The sequence below is a fragment of the Crassostrea angulata genome, chromosome 3 (assembly GCF_025612915.1).
Source record: "Crassostrea angulata isolate pt1a10 chromosome 3, ASM2561291v2, whole genome shotgun sequence".
Lineage (NCBI taxonomy): Eukaryota > Metazoa > Mollusca > Bivalvia > Ostreida > Ostreidae > Magallana > Magallana angulata.
Window position 1 is genome coordinate 1,124,447 of NC_069113.1, and position 18,105 is coordinate 1,142,551.

The 18,105-nt window shown below is 31.9% G+C and overlaps 1 protein-coding gene across 1 annotated transcript; it reads left to right on the forward strand.

The window, feature by feature from the left end:
* Positions 1 to 5,445: 5,445 nt before the first annotated feature.
* On the forward strand, positions 5,446 to 14,291 carry LOC128178530 (monoglyceride lipase-like). The gene is made up of 8 exons (XM_052845746.1): positions 5,446 to 5,669; positions 10,953 to 11,062; positions 11,394 to 11,530; positions 11,839 to 11,949; positions 12,253 to 12,345; positions 12,468 to 12,517; positions 13,127 to 13,289; positions 13,577 to 14,291. Exons 1-8 carry the CDS (start codon positions 5,563 to 5,565, stop codon positions 13,673 to 13,675), a joined length of 870 nt encoding a protein of 289 aa, XP_052701706.1. The 5' UTR covers positions 5,446 to 5,562; the 3' UTR covers positions 13,676 to 14,291.
* The last annotated feature ends 3,814 nt before the right edge of the window (positions 14,292 to 18,105 follow it).

The following is an 18,105-nucleotide window of genomic DNA, read 5'->3' on the forward strand; positions in this document are numbered from 1 at the left end:
GGAAGTAATAATAACACCAAATAAACCACAAATAAAACACCAGATAAACCACAAAGTGTTATTGTTTATTCGAATGAACAGCTAGAGGACTGAATGACAATATATAAATAGTGCCTGTTTGGGAGGGTGACAGTTGAAATTAACACCCCGAGAAAACCATTGTCAACCGATGCGAAGCGGAGGTTGACAATGGTTTTCGAGGGGTGTCAATTTCAACTGTTATCCTCCCAAACAGGCACTATTTATTTTGTTATACTGAATGTCTTAATTTTAAAGAAAACTTAACTGCTTTTACATAGGAATAACGGGAATTCTACGGCGAACCGTATGCGCATAATATTCGCACATGTAACAATTTTTTTTGTTATACTTTCATGTTAAATACTGAAATCTGATTGGTTAAGACGCAGTTAATAATATTTACTATTACCCTCAGCGTTAGCAACGCACTTGGCAACGGGTAACATTAAAAAATGTTACATGCGCGAAAATTATGCGCGTACGGTTTGCTGTAGAATTCACGTTATTCCTATATAAAAGCAGTAAAATTTTCTTAAAATTTTTAAAAAAGACATTCAGTATAACAAAATAAATAGTGCCTGTTTGGGAGGATAACAGTTGAAATTGACACCCCGAGAAAACCATTGTCAACCGACGCGAAGCGGAGGTTGACAATGGTTTTCGAGGGGTGTCAATTTCAACTGTTACCCTCCCAAACAGGCACTATTTATATAATGTTACCCGTTGCTAAGTGCGTTGCTAACGCTAAGGGTAATAGAACGGATTATGAACTGCGTCTAAACCAATCAGATTTCAGTATTTAACATAAAAGTATAACAAACGGTATTGGCCCTAAAGGCAGTGTCATTGGCATCGATAGAACATTCAACACTGGACCATGCTTCGTATTGTATTGTATTGCTTATTAGCCTACCAAGAACCATACGACTCATAGGTTTAACATATATACATAAGTGAACAAACATATGAAAGACCATCATAATCTTGTATTAGACTGCGTGTGCACATAGCAGTCTGCAAAATGTACAAGACAGAAGTAAACAGGATAATGAAGAGTATATTATCAAAACAAAAACTAATTATAATTTTATCGTAATTTTGAGCATTTATATAGGTATTTTCCCAAATTGCACAACTCTTTGATATACTTTGTTGAAAGTATTTAAATAAGTTTAAAAACAGAAGGCTTTTCATAATAATATTTTTTTACATACAACTTTCTTATTTCCTTATAAAATGGACAGATTAAAATAAAATGAAACTCATCTTCAATCTGTGATAGTGAACATAGTTTACAAACTCTTCGTAACCACAGATACATACAAAAACAGGAAAATTGTAAAGTGCGATACACTCCAAAATCCCATTTTCCTCTGTCCAACCTTATTACACTGGGAGGGAAATTCCGATTCATATTACCAATTTTTAATCATTAAATAAATTCAAAACTAAGATTTCCTTCCGGACTAAAAGTAGATATTCGTATTTATGAAGAGAAAGCAATCAAAAAAGCCATCCAAATTGTGTTCGAAAATCCAGTTCAATAACTTTGTACAAAACACTTACAAGACGGCGTCCGCCGATACTTAAAAGCAATGAGGGATGCAGCAAAATGGACATGGAGTTTGTAGTGTCTTCAATATTTGGACAAAATGTCGTAATAAACGGCGATGGCTCTTTTTCATCGATTCAAAACTGGTCGACTTGGATTCCTACCTGAACAAATATCCACATTTTAAATGTTATTTCCAAACCCGTTTAAACCCACTTTTGGATAAAAAAAAAATCTCCCACTACAAAACGAAACTGTCACCGAGCAATGGATCAACAATAACTCCTAGTCCATGAACAATCGCTTAAAACAATCCCTCGACTGAAAGCCTCACAAACTGCCGGACTTGATTGCCAAAATTAATAAACGAAAAATGCGCGTTCCAAATCAATGATACAAGACGAGCGATCAATGGCAACGGAAGCTACATCTTGGAGGACACCCTTAAACAGCACCAGTACTACCAGACGTCAATCGGAGAAAAACATGGAAACTTCTTTCCATGTAACTTCCAGGTAATTATTTCAATGTACAATGCACTGCATTATTTAAACAATAAAATGCTTTCTTTGGTGATTCATTCGGGATATGAAGGTAGCGACATAGCTAACGCGGGTTATGTATTTTTCCTGCAATGATCGCTACCTTCATAACCCGCATAAATCATCAAAGAAAGCATTTTATTGTTAGGGTCTTCCGTTTCCAACGGAAGACCCTCTTGTTTTTCTTCGGTTTCTTTTTATTATTATTTTATTTTTTATTTTTTTTCTGACTCCTTCTCGGCTTTATATCTCAAAAAGTTTTCATCCGATTTCAATGAAATTTTCAGAGCTTTTGTAAACTTACCGTGCCTCAAAGATCTTAAAGTTTCAGCATTTACGTCACTTCCGTTCAAATTTGGCGGCCATTTTTTAATTTAAAAAAAGTGATTTTGTCCGGAAGAGATCTCCGTTAACTTTAAAGATATCGCTTTGAATTTTTTACTGATGATAGATGTATCAATTCTATAATGTACTGGGGGGTTTAAAATTTTGTTCATCAATTTTGCTCAAAACCGGAAGCAGTTCCAATTTTTGGAAATTTTCGTTTTTTTGAACAAAATAAGACAATACTACAGTCTTATAGAACTTGCCATGGTGAATTCAAATCTGAAATCCGTTTGAAAATCAAACAAAGCATTACAGAGATATCGGGGTTTAAAAATTGATTTTTCCGGAAATTTTGATTCCGCGTCCTTGGTTTAAAAAATAGCGTAATGTTCAAAGTAAAATTAATTCGTACCAAAAATAATTGTTAAGTCGTGCTTGAACACATTCGGATTTTTTTTGTCAAGTCGTTCTTGAAATCAGAAAGGTTTTTGTTAATTCATACTTAAAATCATTCGGATTTTGTTAAGTCGTACCAGGAATAATTCGATTTTTTCATCTTTTTGTTTTAGTTACTCTTGTTGTTGATTTAAGAGCTCTGCTTCTTACAGGAACTTCCTGCTTTACTTCCGACATTACCGGAAGACCCACTCGTTGCTTTGCAACGAGCTTTGCTCTAGTTTATATTTACATCTTTCTTTAACTAATCAATAAATTGATTAAGAAAAGTTAAAAAAATTCACTAAATTACTGTTAATGTACATAAGTACGTTAGCTAAAAGAAACAGCCAAATCGTCTCTTGTGAGACTTTGAGTCTGGCATCATCATGATTATTTCTTTCAGTCTGTGAGTTTACTTAGGTCGCTGTAGGTAAGACCAATCGATAAATGGGGCGTGTAAATTTCAGTTTGGCTGTTTCTATAGAGCTATGAATAACTATATTTTTCCGTAAGAAAAAGAGAAAATTATACATGGTAGATATATATATATATATATATATATATATATATATATATATATATATATATATATATATATATATATATATATATATATATATATATGAATATCTGAATATTTCACATCAAATCTCTTTAAATTTTATGTGTATTCCATCATTGAATCTAACACAATATACTGTTAATTCTAAATCTTATCAATTAACTTTTTAATTTTTTTTAATTACATAGGTACCACCGTCATCGAGAGTACCCAAGAGACCGTGCTAGAGAAAACGCGCCAGAGCAGTGCGCACCCGGAGATATTCTGTTTCAGAACTTTACACTCCCGATTAGGACTTTTCCAAAACACCGGTGACTTTCCTCGACTATGACTATATCGAGTGTTACTATCTATCGAATGTGACTATACCGAATATCTCTATTTACCGAATGTGACTATGCTGAATGTGACTATACCGAATATTTCTATCTACCGAATGTGACTATACCGAATGTGACTATACCGAATATTTCTATCTACCGAATGTGACTATACCGAATGTGACTATACCGAATATTTCTATCTACCGAATGTGACTATACCGAATGTGACTATACCGAATATTTCTATCTACCGAATGTGACTATACCGAATGTGTCTATACCGAATATTTCTATCTACCGAATATTTCTATCTACCGAATGTGACTATACCGAATGTGACTATACCGAATATTTCTATCTACCGAATGTGACTATACCGAATGTGACTATACCGAATATTTCTATCTACCGAATGTGACTATACCGAATGTGACTATACCGAATATTTCTATCTACCGAATGTGACTATACCGAATGTGACTAATTTCGTGATCGGAACATGGCCCAAACGATATTAAAGTCAAAGTTCTTACAATTTTACTTAAAAAGGAGGGCATGATTTACAAGGGCGGTATCAAATATCATTTGACACTTCATAAAGAGTTTCTTATACAACAGCAGAGAAGTTGAAGATCATCATGCGTAGAGAAGAATGGCAACCGAGCTTAGTGCTGAAAATTAATAATGTTTCATGTCTTCCGTTCGTATGTAAGGATTTTAAAGCATATGAGCAAGGAGAAACGTTAAAATGATGTTGCTATGAGCTTGTGGTTGTTCCGGGGCAATGGATGTAGGAAAGTTTGTTAGCTTACCAGGAATGAACAATTGATGTCATTAACTTTAAAAATTTCTCGTTATAAAAGGTATCCTGGTTTACTTTCTGGTGAAATGCCAATGATTTATCTTTTTTCCCAAGGGAGTAAGAATAAATGTCTTAATAATTTCCGAACAGCCCTCGTATGTAAACAATAACAAGACTCGAGATTTGTTTACAAAACAAAATATTTCAAACGCTGTAACTTGATATTTGACTTCAAACTTTTGACAGAGCATTACAAATGCCCATAATAAACATTCTAGATACTAAACATGGAAAATAAAATTTGAAAATTTTGTGCTCAGTCGTGTCTATGCCCTTTTAATGTAATGATGTATATATTCGTTTAAATTCACCTAGCTAACTCTATATTCAATCAAAATTATTTTAAAATTATATTTTTTATCATCAAAATCTCCACTTTACGCAGGTCAGTTCACCAATACTACGAACGCATATTTAAGAAGAATTGAACCTAAAATTTAAATCAAGAAAAGATTTCAATAATTGGATCGAATGAGAAAACTAAATCACAACACTTAAAAACTTAACATTGATACCTGATTATTAATGATAGCTTTGTGAATCTCGTTAATCTGATAAAGATGTCAACACAAATAATACAATATTAGAGTTCAATACGGAATTTCCGTTTTAAATTAAAATTAACAAAAAATATAAAGAGGTCAGTTGAGACAATTTTTTTTAAATAAAGAATAGACACAAGAAAACCCCTTCTTTATTGAGTACATTATCATGTTTTCAAAACAGGTACATGTTAGCGCGCAAATGTCATAAAGGGCTTGTGGGATTATAAATGACCAATCGGAATAGGGCTTGGTTAATTAGTGAACTCTAGAGAGAGCAATGACCCCCGACCAGAAGCGAGACTGACCACAGGAAGTTGTAGTAATGGACGAGTCCTGTTGTTTATCTAAATCTCCATCTACGTTGTAGATTGATATAACAAGACCAGCGTTATGGCGCTTAAATATGGGAACAAATGTTACGATAGGTTTGGGGATGGACCACTATTGTGGACCGGGAAATGGACGGAAACGGAATTGGATGACACAGAAAAAACAAGGTATATATACCAGCTCGACCCCTGGGGCGTTAGCATAGATCAACTGTTAATGAGATCCGCTCCTCAGCAATGTTCGATAACTCAAGCATATATTCTGAAATGTATTGTTCAGTTCATAAATTGCTCTTTTATTTTGGAAAACTTGTTAATTAATTTTATTGTGAATGTGGTATTTGGCAATTATAATCCCGGTACCACGAAAACTAACTGTGTTTCATGTGAAATACATGTGGTTTGTTCGATTCTCCGATCAGCCACCAAAACATTTACACAAATCACCTTCTTTTATATATTTACCATTTCAACTTAGCTGTGTAAATACATTATTACAGCATTATAAATGCCTAGATATCCTTAGTATAATTTGGTTTTGATTCCATTTCTTACAAAACATAAAGTTTAAGATAATAATAATTTGAGATCTAGTTGGCTGAAGATCGGCTCAGAAAGACTTGATAAAGAAAGTTTTAAAATTATTTTTCTTTTTAAGTAAATAAAACGAGCGCAGCGCCAGCGAGCGTAGCGTGCTATAAGAACCAGTGCGCGTGTTTCTCCCGTAGTGCTATGCCAAAAATGCCTAACATTTAACTCGTAATTTACGGTGCCTTGAGGTTCGAAGACACGTTTTCAGTACCGTACAAGCTGCTTCTATTCCTTCGTACTATGTTAACGTTTGACGTCACAGTGATCTCCCGCTATATTTCCCGCGATAAAATTAGAGGTGGATCAAACATCTATATTGTGTGTACTAGCTGTTTCAGTATAAACTGCAATACCTGCCTCAGATGTTTTGTTTTTAATTTTTTTATTTTTTTGATTGGATAGAGAGATTTTATATACATGTACATGTATATATAAGCAAGTGCCATACTTTTCTGTCATATCGATCCAATTTTAAGCTATTTTTGCATGCATGTACAGTAAGTATAAGAAGGGGGGAATAAAAAATAGGTCATTTTGAACTCAATAAGAAATAATAAAAGAAAAAAAATAAACAGTTAAAATATCTATGTATATATTGCATATTGTCAAACCATTAAATGGGAAAATGGGAAATTACACACCTACAAACAGGGACCGGGAGCACGGATATAGCGTATGTAATTAGAATGCAAAAATAAAAAAATATATATGTAAACCAGAGAAAAAATAAAAGTCAGATAACAACAAGGTCCATAAGAAAAATAATAATGTATTTATTGTTTACACTTTTGACCAAATTAAACACAAAAATACATTTTACAGACTGATTAAATTTCTCCAAAAGTAAAGAATGGTTTAAGGGGAAGCAAGTCAATGTATTTTGTAAGAGTTTTAAACTAAGAAATATTATATAATTCTCTCTCTCTCTCTCTCTCTCTCTCTCTCTCTCTCTCTCTCTCAATTTATTGATGTCAGTTGATAACTGTCAAAATACCACTAAGTTGACAATGATGCAAGGTATGTGTAATTCTTTTTGTTTCATGGGAGATTTTAACTCCCGAGTTGGTCGTCTTGGTGATTTTGTTGAACCTGATGATTTTTTAACAAATGTAAAACAACATAATGTTGTTACTGAAAACATTGATTGCGCCTCTTATTTTGAAACTTTAGGAATCCCTATATCTAGAGCTGCCATGGATACTGTATGTAATAATTTTGGTTATAAGATGATAGACTTCTGTAAAAATAACAATTTTTTTATTGCAAATGGTCGAGTTGGTAATGATATTGGTGTTGGTGCACTCACGTGCAAAAACAGTAGTACCGTAGATTATGTTTTATGTAGTCTAGAGCTGTTTCAGTATCTATGTAATTTTCAAGTTCTAGACTTTTGTAATTTATTTTCTGATGTACATAGGCCTATATCTTTTTCTATCAAGACAAATGTCACCGCTTCAATTGTTAATTCTTTACCTGCGAAAAACCAACCAACTGTGAAACTTTGGTCAGCAAACAATGCAGACGTTTTCCGTGAAAAGTTAGATCACTCCACCGTCGAAAGGATCACTGACGAACTATTACATTTAAAGACATCAAATATCGTGAATGAGGAAAATATTAAAACGGTGATGACAAAATTGTGTAAATTATTCATTACAACGGCAGAACAATCTTTTGGGAAAAAACATAGTGCTCCTGTAAATTCTAAGGATAAACCATGGTTTAACTCCAAATGTAAGACAGCAAGGAAGAAATTTCATTTAGCGAAGCGTATGCACAGCCGCAATCAATCTACAGAAAATAAGGCCACCTTAAAGTTAACAAGTAAACATTATAAAACAGTTATGGACGAATCCTTAAAGAAATACAGAAAGGACTTATCAAATAAATTGCAGAATCTACGTGCGTCGAATACTAAGAATACTGGAACATTCTTAACAATTCAAATAAGACAAAAAAATGTTCTGCGGATATTGATACATTGTATAACTTTTTTGAAATATTGAATGAAAATGAAGGCGCTGAAACATGTGATAATATTATTGATCAATCGGATACGGTGAATGAATTACTTAATAGCCCTATCACTAGGGAAGAGATTGTGAATTCAATTAATAGTTTAAAAAACAACAAAGCCCCTGGCTATGACAATGTTATGAACGAACACATTAAAACTACAATGTCGAATTTTTTACCACTGTATGAAAACGTGTTCAACATTATTTTTGATACTGGTATTGTCCCAGAGGAATGGTTAATAGGCATTATTAGACCAATATATAAAAATAAGGGTGACCCATCTAATCCAGAAAATTATAGACCAATTACTTTATTAAGTTGCTTAGGGAAAGTATTTACTAATATTTTAGGAACACGCATTGAACATTTTGCAGATGATATTTCACTTATTAAAGAAAAACAGGCGGGATTTAGGAAAGGGTTTTCCACACTTGACAATATTCTAGTTCTGCAGTTTTTAACACACACACTGATCAACAGTAAAAAGAAATTATTCTGTGCATTTGTAGATTTCAAACAAGCTTTTGATACAGTATGGAGGGATGGGCTCTGGTACAAACTTCTTAAAAGTGGAATAAATGGTAAATGTTTTACATACATAAAAAACATGTACAAAGGTATAAAATCAAAAATATGTATTAATGGTTTTTCATCTGATCTTTTTACTTGTAATGTCGGTGTACGACAAGGAGAAAGCTTATCTCCATTCTTGTTTTCCTTGTATATAAATGATCTAGAAGATTATTTGTTAGATAAAAACATAACTGGATTGTCTACAATTACTGAGGGAATTGAAAAGGAACTTTTTTTATGTTTAAAAATGTTTTATGCAGACGATACTGTTATTTTAGCTGAGTCTGCAAACGATTTACAGTTTGCCCTTAATGAATTCTATAGATACTGTGATACGTGGAAACTTACTGTTAATATTTGTAAAACAAAAATTGTTGTACTTTCTAAAGGTCGTCAACCCAAATATGTCTTTTCATATAATGGTTTACCTATTGAAATAGTTAAGGAATTTAATTATCTCGGTGTAATTTTCTCAAGAACAGGTTCATTTTTTAAAGCAAAAAAACGGCTATGTGAGCAAGCACAGAAATCAATGTATGGAGTTATAAGGAAGATAAGAACTTTTAATTTACCTATTGAGTGTCAATTAGATTTATTTGATAAAATTGTTGTACCAGTTTTATTGTATGCATGCGAAGTCTGGGGTTATGAAAATATTGAGATTATTGAACGTGTCCATTTAAAATATTTGAAACATATACTTAATCTGAAAAGTTGTACACCTAGTTATATGGTATATGGCGAAACTGGACGATTTCCTCTGTATATAACCATTGTTACTAGAATGATTTCATTCTGGGCCAACATAATCAATAGCAGTGAAAACTAGTTAAGCAAAATCATATATATGTATGTACGTGTTCTTTTTGATAAGGGACAAATATTAAATCCATGGCTATGCTCTATAAAAAATGTTTTAGATAAATGTGGGCTTTCAAATTTATGGTGTGATCATGAATCGTACCATTATAACTCCAGTTGGATTAAGACAACTATTAACCAAAGGTTAAGAGATCAATTTTTACAAAAATGGCATAACGATATTAAGGAATCGACTTAGGGTGTTATATATAGAATTTATAAAACAAATTTTGAATGTGAACGCTACTTACTCTTGTTACCCAGTAAATTAAGAAAAATATTAGTTAAGTTTAGAACTACAAATCATCATCTTCCGGTTGAAATAGGAAGGTGGGGTATTGTTGAAAGAGGTAAACGTTATTGTAATTTGTGTAATTGTAACAAATTTGTGATGAATTTCATGTTATATTAGAATGCAAGGCATTAAGTAAATTACGAAGTCAGTTTTTAGATACATATTACTGTTCTTCTCCTAACACTAAAAAGTTTTATGAAATCATGTCTTCAGTCGATTATATCACATTAAGAAAACTGTGTTTCTTTATTTCAAAAATTAATCATATTGTTCGTTCACCCCACTTACTTTCTTGAACTTTACAACTATATTGTATATATGTAAATATGTTTGTTCTTCTTATGTACCTCTTGTACCATTATATGGTGTTGAGTGAAAATAAACTGAACTGAACTGAACTGAGCTCGCCACAACGGTAGCACCGTAAAACATATTAGACTCGTATTGTCAGTCTGTATATTAACCAATGGTTACCGGTTTTATCCCTAAGTAAAGTGTAATACAACCATCGTCACAAACCACGGCCCTAGATTCCTTATATTCCTCTTCATTAGACGGAAGAAGATTACATATTGGACATGGTTTGCATGTGAGAATGTAGCTGCAGGTCTGTAGCCCCCGGTCTGAAAAAATTCAGATATCACCTTTTTACTTGCCCAAGATTTACTCCGGAGCACGCCACCGACCTCGGAAAATCAAGAACATGTATGTTAAATTTTCATCGAGATTTGGAGTCGCCAATTTTACATCTAAACAAATTGCACTTTACTTTACGAGGCTGGTGTTAAAAGACTATCAGAGGCAAGTAAAGAGACAATATTAGTTAGTAAATTGCATGAAGAATGTAATGGTACGAATTGTTTTTACAGAATTTGCGTATAAAAAATGTTAACAGGCCAAAACTAGCGCACATTTTTTGCGCAATACATACACAATTTTTTCAATGGGCGACACTGTAGCTCCCAGTCGTCTATCCGAAATTAATTCAGGCCGGGAGTTACAGACCTGCATGCTGCTATTGAGAATGTAATGTTATATGCGAAGCTATAAATTAATAGAAGTTTAAAAGATGCGAAGTGAAACGATTTAAATGGGTTTATTTTCTTTTTTAGGACAGCTTTGCTGTTTATTTCCCATGGACTTGGGGAACACTTTGATTATTACGATGAGCTTGGATATTTTCTGGTGAATTCTGGCTTTCGAGTTTTCACACACGATCACAGTAAGACACCTCTACGCATGAACTAACATCAAATCTACCGTTAAATTACAACTCAATATAAATGCTCTAATTTGTTCAATGGTCTATAATCACATGTTCGAATTTAATTTCCTACATGCGATCTTTGTTAGAAACTAATACATCAGTTAAATTTGATTTGTTTGTCTGATATATGTTAAATAATGTTTTTACGGACCAAAATACTTACTATCCCAAAATGTTATGGAGTAGAAAATGTTCGTGTTCTTTCGTTGATAAAAGTTATTTTACGATTATGTTATTTTATCGGGGCATAGTTGCATTGATTTGAATTTTTATGATTATGTTTTAGTCGGCCATGGGACTAGTTCCGGAACACACAGTCATGTTGGAAACTTTAAGGAATATACCAAATTAATCTTTGACCATTGCGACGAAATGAAGAAAAACTACCCCGATTTACCAATATTTCTGTTTGGACATTCAATAGTACAGTAAATCACACATCTCTCTCTCTCTCTCTCTCTCTCTCTCTCTCTCTCTCTCTCTCTCTCTCTCTCTTAATCTGTCTCTGTCTGTCTGTCTGTCTCTTTCTCTCTCAATCTGTCTCTTTCTGTCCATCTCTCTCCTCTCTCTCTCTCTCTCTCTCTCTCTCTCTCTGAGAGTCATAAAATAAATATAAATATAGGACCCTTTTCTCTATGCCTCCACTCTCCATTACTATCTCTAAAAGCACGTGCGTGTGATAATAAAACACTGTTATTCTGTCTTCATTTTCATGTCTACTATATTCTTAGGGCGGCGCTGCAGCTTTATTAGCAGCTCTAGAAAAACCAGAATATTTCAAAGGCGTCATCATTTCAAGTCCTTTTGTCATTCCTCCCAAAGTTTTTTCGTCCAGTGTAGAGGTAAATTTTACTATTTTTAGTTTTATTAATTTAATAAAACTTATTTTTTTTTCATTTGCTCATTTTGATAAACCATAAACATATAATGTATAGTAGAGGAGCGGATTTTCCTAAGTTTAGTTTTGAAATTGTAGCTTAATTTGTCATGCAATTTTTTATTATTGAATATCATATACCTGGTATTACTGTCTTTACATTAAGAGAAATCCTTGTTTCGACTATTTCGTAGATGTTTTATTGCTAATATTACATCTTAGAGTGTATTTATGACGATAACAATCTGTGTTTTAATTTATTTTGTAGATGTTTTACTTTAAAAATATCGGAGCACGTATGTTCCCTCAACAAGAACTTTCTCACATCGACCCGAACGAGTTGTCACGTGATCCCAAGAAAGTGAGTAACAATAAATACAAGATAATTAATTGATTAATGCTTTTATATCACTTTCTATTATCTCTCAATGCATGTTCCTCAATTCTCATGTGTTCTTTTGTTTCTTTTTCTTTTTACTGTAGGTGGACAGAATTAAAAATGACCCGCTGTTCCACGCGGCGTTCAAAGCAGGGTAGAGAAATTTACACGTAAAGCCAAAATAAAAGAATGTATCATTACGGTCGCCGGTCAGTTCCTTAACTGATCATTAACTTTATTGCTGATCAAACTTTGGAAACTGTTAATGCAGAATCTAACGAATTAGTATTGTTTGAAAACAGAGTGTTTTTAAAATATATTTTAGTCGTCTAAATCTTTTCTCCTTGTATCCTTGCATTTTTTGTTTAAACAATGAATTAAGTTTTTAGAAATATAGGAAATACAAAGCACTTCAGTTTGACTATCGACCCTACTTTAAATGACAGGCGACGTGAAACATACATGTTTTTATATGGCCTATAATGTGAATTGTGACCTCAAACAAACGTTTACTCCTCATAAAACATGCATATTTTTTTTATTTTGCCAAAGACATCGTGATTTCAAACTTTTTCTGCATGTTGTGGTTGAAAGAAATTTAATTTTAAAAAAAGTGCAACTTGTCATTATAATAACATAAAATGGCATTGGTCATTCAACAAGTTGTCCTAGACATGTGCAATAAAGCACATTATATAAAGGAATTTTTTGCTTGATAAAGAATTGGGGTAAACTAATGTTTGTCAGAACAATTTTATTACAGACTCTGGAAAGCTTGGCTTGATTGTGCTGCAAAACTGCAAAAAAATTTCAGTTCGATAAAAGTGTCATTACTCGTTCTCTATGGAGAAGCTGACAAAATAGGCGATATAAAGTTCTCCCAAACTCTGTATGACGAGGCTCAGAGTCAGGACAAAGAACTGAAGGTTGGTCATGTCTTATTGGTTTTGACACTCTACAAACCAATTTCAGAACATTATTTTAAAGTATAATAGAATAGTTTAGCTTAAAACATGGATGTTATATTGGTTAAAAAAATAGTGTCCAACCTTTCATGGAAGCATTTCATATTCTTTTACCTTTGACATCTTACCTCATCAATATAACATCAGGTGTTTTATACAGGTAATGAAAGTAAATAGTGAAAATTGCTTGCTTTCTGCTTTCTTACTACTCTTACTCTTAAATAATCACTTATTTTTTTTATTTGTAGATATATCCAGGTTGTCTTCATAATCCCATACTCGAACTAGAAGAAGATAGGAAGCAAGTTTTGGAAGATATTAAACAATGGCTAGAAAAAAGGATATGAGTTGATTCTATGGAGCTAGTTAATGGAAAAAAGACCACTACATAATGTGTTATCAAGCGTCCATACAAAACAGTTGAAAGATAATGATCTAAATAGTGCGTCCAAGAGAGAAAAAAGGTATAAAACGATGTACGATACAGGAAAAATTGGAAAATCTTGCCATGAAAATGTTTAGTAACATGTACATTCTATAAATATTTATCGTACGGTACAAAAATAGCACGTCAAGGTACCATGCACCCAATTACATAGTTACTACTCTTCTAGGAATTTGTCTTTCGTATACAGCGAATATGCAATGAAAAAAATGTTGTACACTGCCATTTTCTTTTATTACGTTTCACCAATTTTCTTTACGTAATCTTTTACTTTTACAGTACTAATTCTCGGCATTGTAATCTCCTTTGTGTCGTAATTTTTTCTATTTGTATCGCGAAAATTTCTAGATCTTTTTATTAGTGTTGTAAATGAAACATTCATTGTATTGTATAATTGTATTTTCAGTTTGTACTGAAGATCATTTCATCTGTATTGTTTATTGCGTAAATGTACTTTATAAATTCCTTTTATATATCGGGTTGTTAATGGTGGATTAAAAACAATAAAACTCTATGAAATTCAGCGAGTTTGTCTGGCTTTTTTTAAAAACACATTCACATACATGGTTTTCTCTCTCCGTTGACTACTGTGTAAAATCTTCTTTTTGATATGCTGATTGGTGTTGAAAAGTAGTTACCAATTAGTTGATTTAAAGCAAAGTACATATTGTATACAGGGCTATTTTCGCCTCGTGTTATTTTCGCCCTTCTACACTTTCAAACGGTTTGTTTCGTCTTGGATTCGCAAAAACAAAGTCATGTAAAATGAGATATAATTAAAGAAATTTAAATTAGCCCAGTCTTAAATGTGCCAACTGACAACGAGGGCGAAAAGGTGAAAATAAAACAGGGATGAATATTTTCTTGTATACAGTAACCCGAACTTGAAGTTTACAGGATATATACGTAATGATGATCAAATAGAGGGGGATATGAACAATGTGTAAATTGTATAAAAATTTATAAATAATCATACCTTAAAGGGTAATATTTACAGTTCCACACTGCAATTAGACATAAATAAAATCGTGCATATTACAGTGTGTTATTCTTGAGACGAAAATTTAAGATACTAAGATACGTGCTGTGCTTTTTCATTAAACAGCTTTGGTGCTCAAAACCTGATGTAAAACCAAGTAAAAATGGGTCATATTTATAAATTGTAGTTTATTAACATTGTAATATATTTTCTAGCAAAAAAATATAATATCAATGAAACAATCTGTGAAAGATTTTAAAACATACTAGTTAAGAAAAATATTAAAATTTGAAACTTTTCTGATGCAGTTTTTCATCTGTGATTCGGGATTACTAGGTTTGAATGACTGATAAAACTGCTCTTTTCTAAAATATTTTTTAAAAATTCAAAGAATAATTAGTTTGAATTTACACAATACCGTTAATAAATGATATGAAATATAGAATATCTCCCATCAAACTTTCAACGTAACCTTTTTTAAAAAGTCATTTCACAGTGTTCCACAAAGTGCTGAGTTGTTTGCTTGTCAGCGTAATCGTTGTCAAACATAACGTTGGGGCAATCTTCGAAGCGCTAACAGTCAACATGCATGTTCTAAGATCTATTCATTTAACGATTTTACGATACGAGATACGAGCGGTGATGAATTGACTCCAACAGCATGCTGCTTTAAACCTGCTAAAATGATAAATAAAACGAAGTCACATTCACAAATTGTAGTTTGTTAACATTCATTACAACACATTCTCTAATCAAAAATATATAAACAATCACTGAAACAGCCTTTAAAAATTTTAGATACATAATTTACACGTACAAAAACATAAGTAAAACATTGAGATATGAATTGAATATTTCTTCTTCAGTTCATAATACCAAGGTTTTATTGACTGATGAAACGATTCTTCTCTGTATATCCTGTAAAATATTTTATTGTAAGAAAATCAAATTGAATTTACACAATATCATTGACCATGTGATAGGAATAAAAATAATTATATATATATATGGACTACAGAACAAATCAAAGTACTGAAAGTTCTAGAAAGCGGTAACATTAACTGTTATATACATATATATTGTTAGGTTAAGATGTAAATTCAATATCTACCAGATAATAACACTATTAACTGCCTTTGGGCGTTTTAGGATTTATAAACCGTGAAAATATAACAAACTTGTCGCAAACAGAGAAAAATCGAACTAATTTTTTTTCTTATTTTTTTTCCCACTAAAAATATCTTCGCATCACAAATTGTGTTTAGTAGAATGAAAATTTAATTATTTTCTCTTATTCTGATGTACGTAATTACGACAGTCATATTCAAAGCATATGCGTGGAATATCCGCAGAGGTGCGAAATCTTGAATTGATCCTCGCTCTTAAGAAAAAGAGTATACCGGTATTGTTTGATATGAAATGATATGAAATGCTGTGTTTTTACTAGAACAGATTTTGTTAATGCATTAAATTTTTAAAACGGTGTTCACTGTATCTTAGAGAAAAAGGGTAATTATTAGTACGCAAAAACATGTATGTTTTCAAGAAAGTTTTAACCTCCTTGCCATCAATCTTATTTAGGCAGAAATTATTAAAGAATATTGGCCCAATATCTAAAAAAAACAAGGTAAAGAACATGTATGACAAGCGCTTAAGTGAACTACAACCTGCTTAACAATAATTTATGTACCAATTCTTTTTTGCAAAAATGAAAACTAAGACAAAATCCTTGATAAGACTATTGTGACGTCTAAAATGAAGATATTAAACATTTGATTTTTGATAGTGATGATGTCAAACGGGTGTGGCAGAACTTCAACAATGCTTTAAACTTTATTGTTAAATGAAAACGTGTTGTAATTGGTTTTTATGTTGAAACCAACCCAAAAGTGTTGTTTTATTATACAATTATATCTTATTTAGCTTTTTAGATTTAAAAATTCAAAATGGGATGTAAAATGAAAAAAGATTGTCAAGATTGTTTGAAATTAAAACAATTTTGTTAAAAAATATTTATACAAGGATCTTGATATCATGCTAGAAATTTCAAACAAGACTATGTTTAAAAATAAAATAAAAAGCGTTTGACAAACCTGTTATACATTACTTTTGTTCTGTTATTTTCATAATAATGATGCCAGCTTTCCTAATATCTGGGATATCTGGAATTTGTAGATGGGTATTGTAGTTGAAGTGAAATAAAGTTTAATTTAAAAACAACATTATAAAGAGACATATATTTTTTGAAACCACTGATTCCCTGATCTGAGGGCCAGACAAAATACAATTAATCCTTAGGTTGTTATTGATAAACAATAAACATCATTACTTATTAATTAGATATTAAATAAGAATATGTTAATGAGAGTGTTTTTTATTAGATTATAAAACCATATAAACATCAATTATTATCAATGTAAGTTTGCAGTTCCTAAAGCAATATTGCTTTTTTTTATGGTTTTTGACAAGAAGACATCAAATATCTTTAAATATTCATTATACTGGTTTTCTTTCCATTTTATATATCATATTTAACACACTGTCTATTTTCAACCGAAAATAAAACCGCACCCCCTACACCCCCATCCCATACACACACAGTTCTGATAGATATATACTCTGATAGAAAGTGGTCTTTATTCCACTTCATACAATATGAATAAGGACAGAGAAATAATAAACGACGAAAAGGCAAATGAGAATATGTAAGATCAACATTTAATGAATCCTTACTTTAGAGATCTCTGTTAAGATATACTGTGCACACATTTTACAAAATAAAATTTCATGCTTCACTTGCATGCGTTTTTGAATGTAATAACTGAATTCATATGCATTTAATTTGTATTTAAAATGCACATATTAAAACATACTTTGAATAGATATTTATCTTACTTGCTTATCAGGTTAAACACTGTATATACATGCCTTTGATTTGTACGTCCTTTTTCTTAAAAAAAATGCAACACGTGCAGTGTATAAAGTTAATTATTATAATGTAAGAAAGGAAATTTAAAAAACCCACAACTATACATAATAAAATTTAATCATTTATTGAAGGATTGTCAACCTCATTTAGAAACACAAGATTTTTGTTTTTTATTCAAATTTTATTGTCTAATAGCAAAATAATTAATTGTGTGCGTATGTGGAATATTTTCTCCTTTTTTGACCGCCTTCAGTCATTTTCATTCTAAAATGTGAATTCCGCTTCCAGTGGAAGACTTTGTACTAATTGTGATGAAAATTATTTATCATTTTTAAAAGTCTTCCGTTTCCAACGGACGGCCTTCGTGTTATTCGACTGTTTTCTTTATAATCATCCTTCTTTTTTTTTACTTTTTGGAGCGTTA